The sequence below is a fragment of the Acinonyx jubatus genome, chromosome B4, assembly GCF_027475565.1.
Source record: "Acinonyx jubatus isolate Ajub_Pintada_27869175 chromosome B4, VMU_Ajub_asm_v1.0, whole genome shotgun sequence".
Lineage (NCBI taxonomy): Eukaryota > Metazoa > Chordata > Mammalia > Carnivora > Felidae > Acinonyx > Acinonyx jubatus.
In genome coordinates this window covers 74,995,163-75,011,907 of record NC_069387.1, presented here as the reverse complement: position 1 = coordinate 75,011,907, position 16,745 = coordinate 74,995,163, and the positions used below count along the sequence as shown (strand labels likewise).

Below are 16,745 nucleotides of genomic sequence, written 5' to 3'. Positions count from 1 at the left end.
CTGCCTAGAAGAATAAGTTGCTAAGGATTTGGTCTGCATGGTATTGACGAACATAGGTTATTTATTCCCTTTCTGGCTCAGAGTCTCTCATAAGGTTGCAGTCAAATGTCAGCAGGAGTTGCAGTCATCCAAAGACTTGACTGGCGCTGGAGGAATTCCAAGGTGGCTCACTCATAAAGCTGACAATTAGGTGCTAGCTGTTAGCTTGGAGGCCTGAGTTCCTCTGCATGTGGGGTCCTCCTTAAGGCTGCTTGAATGTCCTCACAGTATGAGAGCTGGCTTCTTTTCTTCTTTTTCTCTTTCAGAGTGAGAAATCACAGTGACAAGGAGAGCTAGATGGAAACTCTCTTTACAACTTATCCCCCTAAGTCACATAGCAATCACTTCCTTTAATGACAGCCTATTCCAAGGCTCCTGCTTTGGGTTGTGTGCCTCAGAGGGCCTCATACTTTGGAGGGCCTTCCTGAAAATTTTCTAGGTATCCCTTATGTGCCTGGAACCAGCCAGGGCCAGCAGTGCTATCAAAGCTGAGCCCAAACCAGGCCCTGAATGAGCTCTTGTCCCAGTTTCTCTCCTTCATGGAATTCCCCAATCCCAGGTTGCCTGAGGAACTCTGGAACTCATGTCTATAGGGTTATCCCAAGGCCCTGAGACCAGGTCTCAATTTTAAGAGAGCATCTTGATGAGCCAACTACTCTTACTGGCCAGTACAGTATTCCTTTTGGGGAATCAAGTGAGATTGAGTCTCCAGGTTGGCACTGACAAGCCTATTTGTGGTCGCATAGAAGATAAGTTCAGGCCTCTGGACTACAAACAGAACTTCACCAGCTCTTGGACTTGAGTCATGTGTGTGGGTCCCTGTGTTGATCCTTGCCTCTCAGTGTCTGACTGTGGAATTACCTATGGTCCACCAGAGGATGGTAGAGTGGCAGCAAGCTACTTTTCTCCTGTACATCACCATATACCACCAGTCCCACTGCCTACCCCCCCAACACTGGCACCCAGGGAAGGAACTCCATTCCCTCCAAGGACCCTAGGACATAAATCAGGCAGTCATCTGAAAGTAGCCCCACCCTTCTCCTCCAATATCATTTCGAGGTGCTTTTGAGACTGTCACTTCAAAGTACCAACAGGCCCTTCCCAACTGATGTCTTCTTTTGCTTCTGAATGATGTCGTGATAAAATGCCCTCCCCGTGTCAGTCTTAAGTCATGCCATATGAAATACGCACAAATGGCATCATTCCTCTTGCTGCACCCATGGATCCCTAACATATATTCCCTGTTGGTGGTACGTGGAAGACAGCAATGAGGTCAACATTGAAAGAGATCACAGTCTGGGAATGCTGTGATTATAGTTTACAGAATACAAGAGAAGACATGGTTGGAAGAGGTATTGTTCCATGTTTACGGTATAAAATTCTGGACGAAAATTTAACATGACCATACAAAAAACTATTGTTCAAAATTTCCTGCATACTGTGGGTAAGACTTCCATTTCTGGTCATTATCAAGAGAGTACAGTAATAATCTTTGAGAGTCATGGGCAACATGACGAATGATAAGGTGTCATGAGTAATGATATAACCAGGAGTAAAATAAATAGTATAGAAGAACTACATATTTATTGTTTCAATATAAAAAGTTTCCAAGGAGCCATGGTATTGTGTTAATAGTGTTACTATGTTTTCTCCTGGTAGGAGATATGAAATTAGCCAGGAAAGCCATACTTGACAATAAAGAACATGAAGAAAACATGGAGGGGGAAGCAGGAAATAGGTGAAAGGGATTAAGATGTACAAGCCCATAATCCTATTCATTAAGCTGTACTGCCTCTCATTGTAAAATTGACATATATTGTTAATGTAATTTTGTAAAAGTGTGTGTGTGTGTGTGTGTGTGTGTGTGTGTGTGTGTGAATTTAATAAAATCTTTGAAAGAAAAGGACAGTTGTACCTGACTTTAAGCGCTAGGGACGTGTAAAATGGTGGGGAAGAAGGTGAGTAGATAGCAATAGATTATGCATTCCAGAAATTGGGAAGTAGGATGTGGCAGAGTTAAAGAGGAGATAGAAAGCAGGCTGAATTCCTCAGCCGAGGGCAAGGGAGAAGAAAACAAAGGAGAGAGCAAACTGGGAATGACCTGGGGCCCTTGGTCTAAATTCAACCTTAGGAGAGTCACTGTTTTCCTAACAAACAGAGATAAACATGGCTTTCCTGAAGTCATTTTTTCTGTATCTCACACCTTTCCTTGTCTACTTTTACAACCTCAATACCTCATTCTGGTCTCAAATGCACTGACCTTGTTTGGCCCAGTGGTTATGAGAACATGCAGGTCACAGGAATGAAACACATTAAAATCCATACCATCACTTAGAAGTGTGTGTATTTAATACCCCATTTAAGATTCAAGAGGAGCCTTTTCACTTCCCAGATCTCATTTGCATATCCATTGACACCTGAAGGACAGGAATAAAGAAAATTGAGTTTTCTTTTTCCAATCTCAGTATTATGGGCTATTATTACCGTCAACTGGCAAGAGAAAAAAAAAAAACTAAAAAATACAGCTTGCAGTATTTTTTAATATCAATTCAGCCCCTTCTAACTTTGGAAAGCATTGATAACAATAACAAGAGTATTAGAACCCTTATTCTTTTCAAATTAAATTTCACTTTGCATAATAACTCAGTAAGATGGTAATGCAGACCTTATCAGTCTCATTTTACAGATAAGAAAACTGAAACCCAGATTAACTTAGTTTCCTCAAAGAACTATCATAGATGCTTCATTCTTGGAAGTAATTAGCTCTTTCCATATCACTGTGGACCTTCAGTCTGAGTTTCAGATCAATTACTTCAGTATTTCCCAGCATTCTAATGTCCACATTCTTCTATTCTCTTACCATTTCCAAGTCCCAAACACTTGGCCGGCCTCTTCATCTACTCTCCCTGGTCCTGCTTCTGTCCTGTAGCATAGGTAGAAAAGGTATCACACTTGTATAACAGTTGCTTATTTACTACATTGACTCCTGTATGGCTGTTCACAACTGATGATCCAAACCTTTTCTTCATCCTTAAGGCATTGATATACCTTTTTTCCTTGCCTTATGGTGATGGTTTTCAAATAGGTCAACACATTCTTTGAGACTTCTCCCTTCAAGAGGTGGAGTCTAATTCTCCTCCCCTTCAGTGTGGGCTGGACTTAATGACTTGCTCCTAATAAATACAGTAAAGTGGAAATGATGAAAACCAGGGAGACTTTATCATAAAAAGCACTGTAGCATCCTCTCTGCTCTCTCTCAGATCACTCATGACCAGCTGTCATGTCAGGAGGACACTCAAGCAGCTCTGTGGAAAGGCCCAGGTGGTGAGGAACTAAGGCCTTTTGCCAACAACTAGCAAGGAATTGAGGCATCCTGCCAATAGCCATCTAAGTGAGGCTTCTTAAAAGCAGTCAAGATTTCTGGTGACTGGAGCCCCAGGCAGTAGATTTACTGCAACCTCTTGAGAGACCCTAAGCCAGAAGAACCCAGCTAAGCCTGTCCCAGATTCCTGATTCTTAGAAACTGTAAGATAATAAAGTTTTTGTTTGTTTGTTTGTTTCAAGCCTCAGAGTTTTGGGTAATTTGTTAGGCAGAAATATATAACTAATACTCTTACTCAATCCTTTCCTGATTGCAGCTGACAATGTGACAAAATTTGAGGGTTTCACAGCTTGGGCACATGAGGGCATTAACCCTTAGTGTAAAGAGGGAGCTAAACAGTGAGGAGATCCCATGGAAGGACTAGGCACATGACACTATTAGTGTTTTAAAACACTCATTCTAGCTGATTAGTGGCAAATGGATTGTAAGGGAACAAGAATGACATCCAAGAAGGGAGTCAGGCTATCAGAACAGAACAAAGGGCTTGGACGGGAGTGGCAACTTGTGAAGATGGAGTGAAGCACATGGATACTTTCACCGAATGAAGAAGTTTGCATTTTGTGTATGTAGAGGACTGGGGCGGGGAAAACAATCTGGCTTCTGTCTGAAATCACTTTCTTCAGGGCACCAATGCCTTATAACTGCTAAATCTAAAAATCAAATGGCCTTCTTCTAATCTTTCTCCTTGAAACTACTACTTACTTTGGCTACGCTCCAGCACTACTTGGCTGTCCTTCACCTTCTCCTTCACTGTTCCATTTCCGCCTTTCTTCTTGATTCCTCCATAGCTATCAGCAGTAACGCATCCTCTCTTTCACTCAGGTTAAAACTTGGAGTTACTCTCAACCCTTCTCTCTCTCTTCTTTCTTCAACAACTATGTGTCAAGTCCTTAGTAGGCACCAGATTCTATGTTAAACATTAGAGATGTGCTTGTGCAAATCGGTATCGCCCCAGTCTCTATGGAGTTGTCACTCTAGTGGGAAAGACAGACATCAAACAATCACATAAGTGAATATACACAGGGAGTATAGGGGTTTCTTTCCAGTCCAACTGTCTCTACTTTAATTTTTTAATAGCTTTATTTAGGTATAACTGACGTATAATAAACTACATGTATTTAAAGTTTACAATTTCATGAGTTTGGACATAAAATCATCATCATAATCAGGATAATGGACCTATCTATTATCCTCCCTCTAAACTTCCTCATGCTCCTTCATAATCTTTCCTGCCTTTACTCTTCCTTATCCCTAGGCAACCACTGATCTGCTTTCTATCATTGTAATTAGTTTGAAATTTCTAGACTTTTATATAAGTGTATTCATACTGTATGGCCATATTGTTTGGTCTCTTTTAATCAGCATAATTATTTGAGATTTACCCATCATTATAGTATCATAGTTCTTTCTGTTCTTTTTATTATCCCATTGTATGGATTACCATAATTTATTTATCCACTTACCTGGTGATGGGTATTGAGATCTCTTCCAGTCTTTTGCTATTCCAAAGTGCTAAGAACATTTGTGTGCCAGTCTTTGTGTGCTCATGTGTTTCCTTTTCTTTGGAGTAAAGATCTAGAATTAGAATGACTGCATCACATGGTAGGTGTATGTTTAACTTTTCAAGAAACTGCTAAGCTGTTTTCCAAAGTGGGTGTGCCATTTTACACTCCCAACAGCAATATATGAGAGGTCCAGTTTCTTTCTTTCTTTTTTTTTTTTTTAATGTTTATTTATTTTTGACAGAGAGAGAGACAGAGCATGAGCAGGGGAGGGGCAGAGAGAGGGGGAGGCACAGAATCTGAAGCAGGCTCCAGGCTCTGAGCTGTCAGCACAGAGCCCGACAGGGGGCTCGAACTCACAAACCGTGAGATCATGACCTGAGCTAAAGTCGGACGCTCAACCAACTGAGGCACCCAGGTGCCCCTGAGAGGTCCAGTTTCTATACATCATCACCAACGCTCAGATCAGAGTTTTTAATTTTAGGTGTGTAGTGGTATCTCATTGTGGTCTTAATTTGCATTAATTAATGCAAATTAATGATACTGAATTAATGATTAATTAATTAATGCAAATTAATGATATTAATAATACTGAATATCTTTTCATGGTGTTTATTTATCATCCATATATTTTAAAAAAATTTTAAAAATGTTTTTATTTTTGAGACAGAGAGAGACAGAGCATGAGCAGGGGAGGGACAGAGAGAGGGGGAGACACAGAATCTGAAGCAGGCTTCAGGCTCCCAGCTGTCAGCACAGAGCCTGACACAGGGCTTGAACTCATGGACTGTGAGATCATGACCTCAGCCAAAGTCGGACGCTTAACTGACTGAGCCACCGAGGCGCCCCTATCATCCATATATCTTGTTTAGTGAGTGATCTGTTCAAATTTTTTGCCCATTTTTTAAAAAAATGGGCTGTTTGTTTTCTAATTATTGATTTTTTAGCATTATTTATATTTTCTGGATATAAGTCCTTTGTCAGATATGTGATTTGCAATATTTTCTCCTGGTTTGTGGCTTGTTTTTACTTCTCCTAACAATGCCTTTTGGGGCACCAGTCTGGCTCAGTCAGTGGAGTATGCAGCTCTTGGTCTTGGGGTTGTGAGTTTGAGCCTCATGTTGGGTGCAGAGATTACTTAAAAATAACAAAATCTTAAAAACAAGCAAACAAATAAACAAACAATGCCTTTCAAAGAGCATTAGTTCTTAACTTTGATGAAGCCAAATATGTCAATTCATTCTTTTACAGATCGTGTTTTTGGAATCATAGCTAATAAATTTTGCCTCACCCAGGTCACAGAAAAGGGCAAACAATAGCCTGAAGGAGCATACTAACAGCACCAAGACCAAAGACTAAACCAGCCACTGGGGCAGGCATTGGGAACAGTGAGTGGGGAAGGAGGAAAAGGCCCAGTTGCAGATGATAAGACTTTGGGTGGATTTCAGGCTAGCAGAGTGGTGGGTATGATTAGTTAGCATTCAGCATATATTCCTATCTCCTTCTGATATGCAAAAGCTGAAAAGCTAAGGATTATGTTTGTCAGAATGCGTCCTAGCCAGTCAGATGTATTTGGATGAGGTTTAGAAGTCAGAAGTGAGACAAAGGCCATTGTACTGCTGCTTTGACTATTTCTCCCGGTCATGGAGATGTGATATATTTGTATAGCAGTGATTCAGTGACGTCTCTAGCTTTGTAAATATTGAGAGGTGGTTGCATCAGAGTGTAGCAGCAGCAATGTCCCGATCATAGCTTCCAGATCCCTGGATCACACGTGTAGGTGTTCTTAAACCTAGTCATCAGTGGAGACCTCCAGATACACCACTCTCCTGACTGGGGCAGAGATAGCAGCTTTCTTGGCAGAGTTTCAGCCTCCAAGACTGGGCTCCTCTAGACTTTCCGGTTGATTTTGTAAGCACCTATCTCCTAGTATCCTTACAATACTTGGAGGGATTTTTGTTCTCTTCGTTGAACCCTGAGTGATACAAGCAGACAGATTGTATCTGGGAGGAGTGATAAAGAATAAAGGGACTGCCATTGTGTGGGAAGATTGTGACAATATATGAAGTCATTCATTTGTTCAGTGAGCATGTAACAGACATGAAGTGGGTGGTATTGCTAGGTACTAGGAATATCTACCTGCCCTGAAGGAGCTTACACAATTTGATGATTTCATGATATGATGATGGAGATATGTTGAGACACTATGTGCTTACAGACATGTTCTCAATTAAATGTGGAAATCATAAAAGAGGTGACCTGTAAGCTTTGTTTTAATGGATGAGTAGGAATTAGCAAGCAAAGAGGGAGGGAAAGAGCATTCTGTCTGTAAAAGGGTAAATTATTAAGAAATACTTTTAAATATCTGTGTTCACACCCCACCCCTTCCCAGGAAAGGGAAGAAAGGAAATGTGTATTTCTCAAGACTTTAGAGGAGGAGGCTAGGGGTAATGTGGGAACTTCTTCAGTGGAAAGGGCACAGGTGGAGGCATGAGTTTGAAAACATTTTGACTAAGGAGGTAGAAGCGGTTGACCTAAGAGAGATTCTGGGCTTCCCTAGAGATTAAGGGTAAGGCATCCTCAAGCTGGCCTCAACTTTCCAATCTTCTTTACTCCCTTACCTCTCATAAGAGAATCAGAACGGCATGGGATTTCAAAGCCAAGGCCAGGTTCAGTGCCAGGGTCACCACTTACTAGCACATAGCTTTGAACATATTATTTAACTTCATTTAGTCTGTTTATTCATCTATGTAATGAGGATAATGATAATATCCCCCTCCTACAGTGTTGTAAAGATAAAATCAGATAATGGATGTGAAAAAAGTATTGTAAATTATAAAGCACTGTAAAAATATTAGACACTATTATCTAATAGGTATAACTAAGTCTTCTTGATTCTGTCTCAAGTATATCTCTGTTATAGAATGAATTTTGTCCTCTCCAAATTCATATGTTGAAGCCTAACCCCCAACGTGACTGTATTTGGTGATAGGGCCTTTAAGGAGGCAGTCAAGGTTAAAGGAGGTCATTAGGGTGGGGCCTAATCCAATAGGACTGGTGTCCTACTAAGAAAAGGAAGAAAAACTACAACCCTCTTTCTCCGTGTGAAGAGAGGGGAGACCATATGAGCACATAGTGAGAAGGTGGCCATCGGCAAGTCAGGAAGGGAAGTCTCACCAGAAACCAACCCTGATGGTACTTTGATCTTGGACTTCTAGCTTTCAAGACTGTGAGAAAATAAATTTCTGTTGTTTATGGCACCCAATCTGTAGTATTTCGTTATGGCAACACAAGCAGGCTAATGTAATCTTTCCCTGCAACTTTATTTCTCTTCATTACCCCTGCCCTGATTTGGTCCAGGCCCTTCTGTTTTCCACATCAGCTCTGCAGACCTTTCTATATTCTCAAATACTGATAAAGGAATCTTTTCAAAGATCATACTTAAAAACTGTCTAGGATACAGAACCATCTACAGCATAGGACAAACTTCTGAGCTGAGCACAAGGCTCCTCTTGAACTTGATTTCACGTGCATGTCTAGTGTTGTCTCCTGTCCTCCTGCTACACACACGTCCTATGCTTCAGCCTCACTGAAATTCTTATCATTGCTTAGACATCCGTGCCCCTTTTGGCCTGTACTTTTCTCCTTCCTGAACCGCCTCTTTCCCTCCTGATCACCTTTTCATCCCACTGTCTTACCTTTCCATCTGGCACATCTATTCATCTTTCAGCCCTGGCTCAAGTGTCACCTTCTCCCTGAAGCCCCCCCTTTACAGCTCCATCCTCAGTTCTCTTGGGAACATTTTGTACACCCATCTGTTTCAACACGGATCACACTGTTTTGTAAATATTTTGAGACTCTTTTCTACTAGATTGTGAGCACCTGAAAGAAAGAGACCTAGTCATCATTGAATCTTCCTTCACGCTTATGAAACAAAGGAGGTACTGGATACACATGTTTTAAGTAAACAAAAAATCCCACGGTCCAGACAAGACACAGACACAAATTAAACAATAGAAAGCAGTAGAGGAACCACGAGTTATGAATCCGAGTATCCTGCATGGCCCCTAGCACAGTGTCTTGCATGTAGCAGACTCTCGGTAAATGTTGTTGAATTAAGTTCTAAGTGAAAAGTAGAGATAATAAGAGTTATGATCACTTAAATCTGGGAGAACTCCAGGATGGGACTTAAAACCTGGTATCCACCAATGTAACACCAACGACTCCATCTGATGCCTTCAAACTCAGTCCATATTCCTTCTCTCTACCTTGCCTCTCCTGCCTGTGAGCTCTTATTCATCTTTGTGTCTTGCATTCTTTCTTTGTGTACTGGTATCTAGCCAGATGCTTTGCACATGATAGGCATCCAATAGGTATTTGTTGCATTTGGTTAAAAACAAAAGATTGTGCTGACTCTGGGTGGGATTTGAATAGGCTGCATAGAAGAAAGCAGAAATCTAAATCAGGGACACAGCAGGAGTGTGTTAATTCTCTGTTACTCCTGTAACAATTTACTGCAAATTTAGTGGCTTGAAACAACACAGATTTATCATCTTACAGTTCTAGAGGTTAGAAGTCTGAAAACAGGTTTTATAGGGCTAAAATTAAAGTGTTAATAGGGCTGTGTTCCTTCCAGAGGCTTTAGGGAGAAATCTATTTCCTTGCCCTTTCCAGTTTCTAAAGGCTGCTGAACTCCTTGGCTTGTGGCCCTGCATCACTCCGACTTCTGCTTCTGTTGTCATGTCTCCTCCTGTTATTCTGACCCTTCTGCCTCCCTCTTAGAAGAACCCTTGTGATTGCATTGAGCTACTCTGATAACCCACAATAATTTTCCCAAGACCTGTAACTTGATCACATCTGCAAAGTCCCTTTTGCCGTGTAAAACAACATATTCACATGTTCTAGAGATCAGGACATGGGCATGTGGGGGAGCCATTATTATGCTTAGCACAAAGAGCAAAGCTGAAGATATACAAATGTACAACTAATGTCTAGAGATGGACCTTTCCAGCTGAAACAAAGGGTTCATAAAATATTAGAGCCAGGTAAGATAGGAAAAGTAGATTGAAGGGACATTGGGTTTTAGAGATGATATAGACCTATAGATCTGAATACCAGATTAAGTTTTGGCTTCATCTTATATAAAGTTAGAAAGCTTTGAAGGGGGTGAGCAGAGAGTTAACAATGAAAGCAGTAATATAGCAGACTCCAGAAGTCCCTAGAGTATGTAAATCTGGTGGTCAAGCAAAACTAAAACTACAAGACTGGGGACCAAAAGACCACACCAGGGTAAATACACTGCTGTTTCCCATCTTATCAAGTCTCTTCTTTCTGCTGGATATTGCTTGGATCACTGTTAAAAATGATTGATGAATTATTTCCCCTTTTGAATTCTTAGTTTTTTATCTACTAGAAGTCTTCAGTCATATTATAACTCTTCTGTTCTAGAAGAGTCTGCTACAGCAGTTGGGGAATTATGTGTTTGGGGTGGAGGGGGAGGAAAAGAGAGGATGAGATATGAGTTGATTGATTTGTCCAACCGTTTGGAAGAGGTTGGGCTTCACAGGAGAGTTTCAGTGGTCTGAAAAGACAGGGATTCCTCCACTTTTTGGTTGTTACTGACAGAAACTTAATGTAGGGGCACCTGGCTGGCTCAGTTGGTAGAACATGAAACTCTTGATCTCAGGGTTGCGAAGTCAAGCCCCAAGTTGAGTGTAGGAATTACTTAAAAATAAAATCTTAAAAAAAATAAACTTAATGCAGACTAATTTGCAAAAGATAATTTACCATCTTTAAATAGCATCTATATGCTGATGACTTCCAAAATGATGCTGCCAACCTGGATCTCCAGACTCATTTATATCCAATTGCCAAGTGGCTACCTCTACTTGGATGTCCAGTCAGCAAATCAAACTCATCATGGCCAATGCCTTGTTCCTAACCTTCCCTTTCTGGTTCTCCCTCAACAAATCTACTCCTTTCTCCATTTCAGTTAATGAAGACTCCACCATCCCAGTTGCTCAGGTCAAATACTTTGGAATTTTTGGTGAATTTGGGTGAATTCTTTTATTCACTCTCCACAGTCAAACTGCCAAGCAATTCTATTGGCTCTACTTTCAAATCCATCAAGAATCTGACTATTTCTGGGGCACCTGGCTGGCTCAGTCAGTAGGGCATGCGACTCTTGATTTCAGGGTTGTGAGTTCAAGTCTCATGTTGGGCACGGAGCTTAATGTAATAAATAAATAAATAAATAAATAAATAAATAAATAAATAAATAAAGTTAGAGATAACTAGCTTGTATCTATAGACAAAATGTGGCAAGAAAAAAAAAGTTTTTTTTTTTAAAGAATCTGATCATTCCTCTCCATCTGCACAGCTACCCTGGTTCAAACCACTAACATCTCTCACCTGTACTATTGTATTAGCCTCTTAACTGGTCTCCCTGTCCATGCCTCTATTCAGTTTATTTTCTTTTTTTTTAATGTTTACTTATTTTTGAGAGAGAGAGAGTGAACAGGAGAGGGGCAGAGAGAGGGAGGACAGAGGACCTGAAGCAGGGTCTATGTTGACAACAGTGAGCCTGATGTGGGGCTTGAACCCACAAATCACGAGATCATGACCCGAGCCGAAGTCAGACACTCAACTGACTGAGCCACCCAGGCACCCCATTCGGTTTTTTTTTCAATGCAACAGCTATTATAATCCTGTTAAAACATAAGCTAGGGGGTGTCTGGGTGGCTCAGTCAGTTAAGTGTCCAACTCTTGATCTTGGCTAAGGTCATGATCTCACAGTTTATGAGATCCAGCCCTGTGTGAGTCTCTGAGCTGACAAGTGTGGATCCTGCTTGGGATTCTCTCTCTCCCTCTCTCTCTGCCCCTCCCCTGCTCATGCACACACACACTCTCTCTCTTTCAAAATAAATAAATATTTAAAAAACCCACACAAGTTAGATAATATTATTCCTTTGCTCAAAGTCCTCCAATAGCTATCTATCCTACTTTGAGAAAAAACAAAGTCATTATGGTAGTCTACAATGGCCTGCACAGTATGATTTCTGGTTACTTTCTGACCTCATCTTTTACTCCTCTTTCTTCTGCTCATTGCACTCCAGCCACACTGGACTCCTTGCTGTTCTTCTAACACATGAGGCATAGTAGGCATTTACCATCCTCTCTGTCTGGATCATTCTTCTCCCAGATATCTACATGGCTTACTCCCTTACTTTCTTCAGATATTTCTCCAAATCCAAATGTCATCTTATTAATGAGGCCTTCTCTGACCATCCTATTTAAAATTTTAACCTTTCTTCCACCTCTATCCCTTTTTAGTTTTATTTTTATTAACACTGATCCCTAACACCTGTACATTTTACTTCTTTAGTTGTAAATTTCAAAAGGGCCAGATATATGTTCTTTTTGTTCACAGATGTATCTTCAATGTATAAAACAGTATCTAACATATAATAAGCCTTTCAATCAAAATTTGTTGAATAAATAAATGAAAAGTCAAGGGGATAACTCCAGGCATGGTTGGATTCAGGTTTTCAGCATGTTACTAGAACTATGTCTCTGTCTCTTAGCTTTGCTTTCCCCAGCAGGCGTGAGGTGTGATGGGTGATGGCATGATGGCCACCCGCAGCTCCAGATTTACATTCTAACAATCCAGTAGCCCTAATGGAGAGTATCTTTTTCCTGACTGTTCCAGTGAAAGCCTTGGAAATGAGCCTTATATTCTGGGTTTGGGTCAAGTCTAAAACAGTCTCTGACGATAGGGCAAGAAAATACTGTGGTAAGGCCTGGGTCATAGGGCCCCTTGGAAAGGGGGTGAAGTTCAGCTCTATTTGGACTGAGAACGGGGGACTGGGGGTTCCCTAAGAATAAAGGGGGTGCTTATTACTTGAAGAGGAGGGATGGAAGCTAGGCTAGCAGAAACAACAAATGTCCATCACATCATCAGTGATGACCCATCAGCAGACCTGGCCCAGAATAGCATTCTTCTGCACCTCCCTTTTCATGTCCAGTCAGATCAACCTCTGAACTTTTGTAAGACTCTCTCCTCCTAAATGCCTTTTCACCTGTCTCTGTCAGTTAAGGTCTTCCTCATCCCTCAGTGCCCAGTTCAAATAAGAGTCCCTGGAGATAACTCTTAACAGATGTGGTCTCTCTGTGTCCTGAGCATTCTAATTGTTTTAGCATCCTACTTCTCTTGTAGTTAGCTTTACACACTATGCCCTGTATTTTACTTATTTGTATACTTTACGAGCTCCTTGCGGGAAAGGGCCGGGTGCATTTCCCGGATGTCCAAGCAGGCGCCTCACACCTTCAGCAACCACGGTGATTCGATTCGTACCGGGGCCGCCAGGGCGCGCTAGGCGCCAGGCGCGAGGCCGCCGGGGGGCGGGAGGCGCTGCGATTGGCAGGTACGGCCGTCAATCAGGCGCGGGGGGGGGCGGGGCGGGACGCCCGGGAGGCCTGTGGGCGGGAGGCGGGCCCTGCATGAATGGGGCGCGCGGCGCGCGGGCTGCAGTCAGCGCACGGGGGGGAAGCCGGAGTCTCAGCCGGGAGTGGGTGGGAGGAAGCGAGGGGGGGTGCAGGGAAGGGAAAGAGCGCGAGGGGGCGGGGAGGGGCAGCGGCAGGAGCGGCGCGCCGAGAGCTGCGAGGCGGCGGGTGTGAGCGAGAGCGGTGGCCGGCGTACGGGTCGCTTCGGTGCCGCTGTCCGCTGCGCTGCCTCCGCCCTCGCCGCGCGCCACCGCCTGCGGGACCCTGTGGAGCTCCCAGCGCCCCTCACGGGGCAGAGGAGTCGAGACTAGGGGAGCCGGCGCAGAGGGAGGAGCCGGGTCGGAGCTGCCGAGCCCAAGGCCCCCGGGCGTGGAGGTGGGGGGCTGAGGCCCCCGAGGGGGCCCCGCCGCTATGGGCAACCTGGAGAGCGCCGAGGGGGGCCCGGGCGAGCCGCCTTCAGTCTCGCTGCTGCCGCCGCCCGGCAAGATGCCGATGCCTGAGCCCTGTGAACTCGAAGAGAGGTTCGCCCTGGTGCTGGTGAGAGCTGAGCCCAGTCCCTTCCCCCTCTTACCGTCTCCGAGGTCCCAGCGCCCAGGGTAGGACTTTGCCCGGGTTCCCCCATCCGGCCCACCCCTTAAGGGGGGCGCTTCCGACAGACTCAGTGCCTTCTTGGCAACCTCTGAGCAGCCGCTGGCCACCCGACAGCCCCGTCGGGGACCTCTCCACCGCGGCCTCAACCGCTGGACACTTCGGAGGAGGGGTCCTCAGCCTGGGACCTCCCCAGGATCCACGCTTCTCCCTCCTCCCAGTCCCCTTCTCTGCAACCCTCTCACTTCTCCCCACTTCCCCAACAGCCTTCCCGGGTCCCTGGAATTCTCACTTCTAAGTCTCTGGCTGGTGCGGGGGAATTCAGAAACTTGGGGCCGGCCCCTTCCACAGCTTAAGTCAGGGTTCTCGGACTGGGGAGACTGCCTCTCGTTAACATGGAGGCTTCCCAGGGAGTGGGTCCCACTTCTAGCCTAGACCAGATGTTTGGGGAGAGCGGTGGGGGGGACGGAGAGGGGGTTGGGAGCTCTTGAAGGGGGTGGAATAAAGAGTGATGCCATTCTACTTATTTTCAGAATGGCCTGCAGGCATCCTGCAAAGTTATAGTGGATTTGCCTAAAAGGCTGAACATGTGGATAAGCCATTTCACCAGTGTATTTTTCCAATTGAAACAATACACAAACTATTCCGCCTCCCTTTTTTTCTCCTTTTTATGTTAAGCCCTGGTGGCTGGTTTGTGTTCTTTGCCTGTGCTTCTTTTTAGGCTTTATGTAGTTTCCCCAAAGACCTGTGTAGATGAATTTTAAACTGACTTTGGGAATCTCCTTTGGTGTGGGAATTGGACATTGATGTCAATGGCTCTGTGGATAGAGAGGATCTGAGCTGGTATCACTGAGATGGAGCCAGAAAATATGTTGGAGGTAAAAATGAAGTTTTGGAGAAAGAAAGTGAACTAGGTGACAGAACATTTGCTAGGAGAGGTAAACCTTTGAGAAACTTGGGGAAATAGTTCCCAGTTCCTCAAAGAACTCTCTAAAGGGGTTAATGCTGCTGTTATTTTTGGTATGGCCTGAAGGGCCGACTTTGCCTTTGCCGATGCGGAGGGAATAGTTGTGGACTTAGCAGCCTTATTGGATTACATCTGCCTTGGAATAGGGAGATTAGATCTGTTGGCATCAGTGGGACTGTCTAGAGATCCTGGCCTCTCCGATGGTGGAGAGCCTGACATTAGCCCACTGGCACCACAGCCAGCTTAGAGGCATTCCAAGGGGAAGTGGTGTTACTGGCACCTCTCGGCCCATCAGGTCTGCAGAGGGCCAGAGGGATCTGGGCCACACATCCTGTGGCCCTCTGCATTTCCCCCAGCCTCCTCAAGGGGTTGGGTGAGTCAGTGATTACTAATATGCTGTGGCCAACTCAGAGGCTGAGGAGGAGAGATTGAGATTTGGTGCCCTTGAGAACAAGAGCTCAACTGTTGGGAGAACGAGTGGGAGGGAATCTGTACTCCAGTGGGGGTGTGAAACCCCCCCAGTGAGCTGACAGGAGGTAGTTACAGAAATTGGAGAGAAAGGGATGGTTTGAGGTAGACTGGGTGGGGAGCTGCCTTAGATAGGGGCTGCCAGGCTACCTGCCAGGTTGTAAGAGCTCAGAACCAGAGTCAGTCATGTCCTCACTGGAGCTTGGTTGACAAGTTTGTTTAGTTAGTTGGCAAATTGATGGCTTAATATCTACAAAATGCACATGGTGTCTTGATTACTAACCAGAGCACCCAAAGAGCACAGGTCAAGCCAGAGACAGGACCACCCACTTGCAAGTTATACTATCTGTATAAAGTTTTGATTTGTTTCGTCTTGGCTTTTGTTTTGGTCTTGTTTCTGTGTGCCTGAGCTGCTGCTGTTGGGGGGTTGGGACAGGGCAGGCCAGGGCTAGTTAGCTGTCTTATGGGAGGAGGGGATTTTACCTCACTTTTCCAACACAGGAAAATCATGCTTTCTTGGGAATTTGAGTTCTTCTCTGGGGGCACTTAGAGAACTCTCTTTCCTCTGCTTCTGAAACATGCTCTTTTTTACTATCCTTCTTTCTACTATCCTACTGTTTGGGAACAGTACTGGCTGTTGGGTACTGGAACCTAGAGCAAGCTCAGGTGTATTTCTTGAATAGTCAGGAGAAGCATATTGTAGTAGAAAAAGCAAGGGCTGTCTTAGTAACTGTCTTCACCTCTCTGAGCCTCATTTGTAAATTTTATAGATTTCCTTATCTAGAAAATGGGGTAATAATCTCTGTCCTGGTAGGTTTATGAGAATTAGATGAACCATGTATATAAGGCCCTTGGTACCCAGTAGGTACTCAGTATAGATTAGCTTTTTTTTCTTGATTGTGAGTCAGACAAGTTGCTGCTTTCTTACTTTTTTCTTTCCCAGAGTGTTAGCATCACTATGATTGATTTGGTTTATGAAAAAGCTATTTGGGAGTTTGTTGAAGTGTCTTGGTTAAGCGTATGGATGGATTTTCAAATCAAAGTAGGCTGAAATACTGGCCTCTCCACAGTCTCTAGTTAGAAAAGTGTTTGGACTTAAGCAAGTTGCTTAATATCTTTGAGTCCCAGTTTCTTATAAATGGAGATAATAAGAGTAATTGCCACATGAAATTGCTTTGTGCATATAATGAAACGGGAAGTCAAGTACTTAGATAGCAGAGTCTGGCATCTCCTATATGCTCAGTAAGTGGTAGCTTTTAAATTTGTAGCTCCCAGCAGTGACTCAGATCTGAGATCA

The 16,745-nt window shown here is 43.7% G+C and overlaps 2 protein-coding genes and 1 long non-coding RNA gene across 8 annotated transcripts in view; 1 reads left to right on the top strand and 2 right to left on the bottom strand.

Moving 5' to 3' along the window:
* The window catches only part of PRPF40B (pre-mRNA processing factor 40 homolog B), a 221,127-nt gene that overhangs the window by 132,167 nt on the left and 72,215 nt on the right, over window positions 1–16,745 (bottom strand). The window lies entirely within an intron of this gene.
* Window positions 2,104–5,093, bottom strand: LOC128316396 (uncharacterized). 2 transcript variants are annotated; one of them, XR_008300243.1, is made up of 3 exons: window positions 4,885–5,093; window positions 2,900–4,395; window positions 2,104–2,456 (listed from the first exon to the last, which is right to left on the bottom strand). It is a non-coding gene; the product is annotated as an uncharacterized LOC128316396 (long non-coding RNA). The 2 variants fall into 2 exon arrangements; XR_008300242.1 differs by lacking the exon at window positions 2,104–2,456 and having other exon boundaries at window positions 2,519–3,212; window positions 4,124–4,395.
* The window catches only part of FMNL3 (formin like 3), a 54,092-nt gene continuing 50,860 nt past the window's right edge, over window positions 13,514–16,745 (top strand). For 3 of the 5 annotated variants that reach the window (XM_053226205.1, XM_053226203.1, XM_027036064.2), the window contains exon 1: window positions 13,515–13,962. In XM_053226205.1, the coding sequence (XP_053082180.1) occupies window positions 13,837–13,962 (126 nt within the window). In that variant the 5' untranslated portion in view covers window positions 13,515–13,836. Of the gene's footprint in view, window positions 13,963–16,745 lie in introns of all 5 variants that reach the window. The other 2 variants (XM_027036066.2, XM_027036065.2) reach the window with 1 other exon arrangement.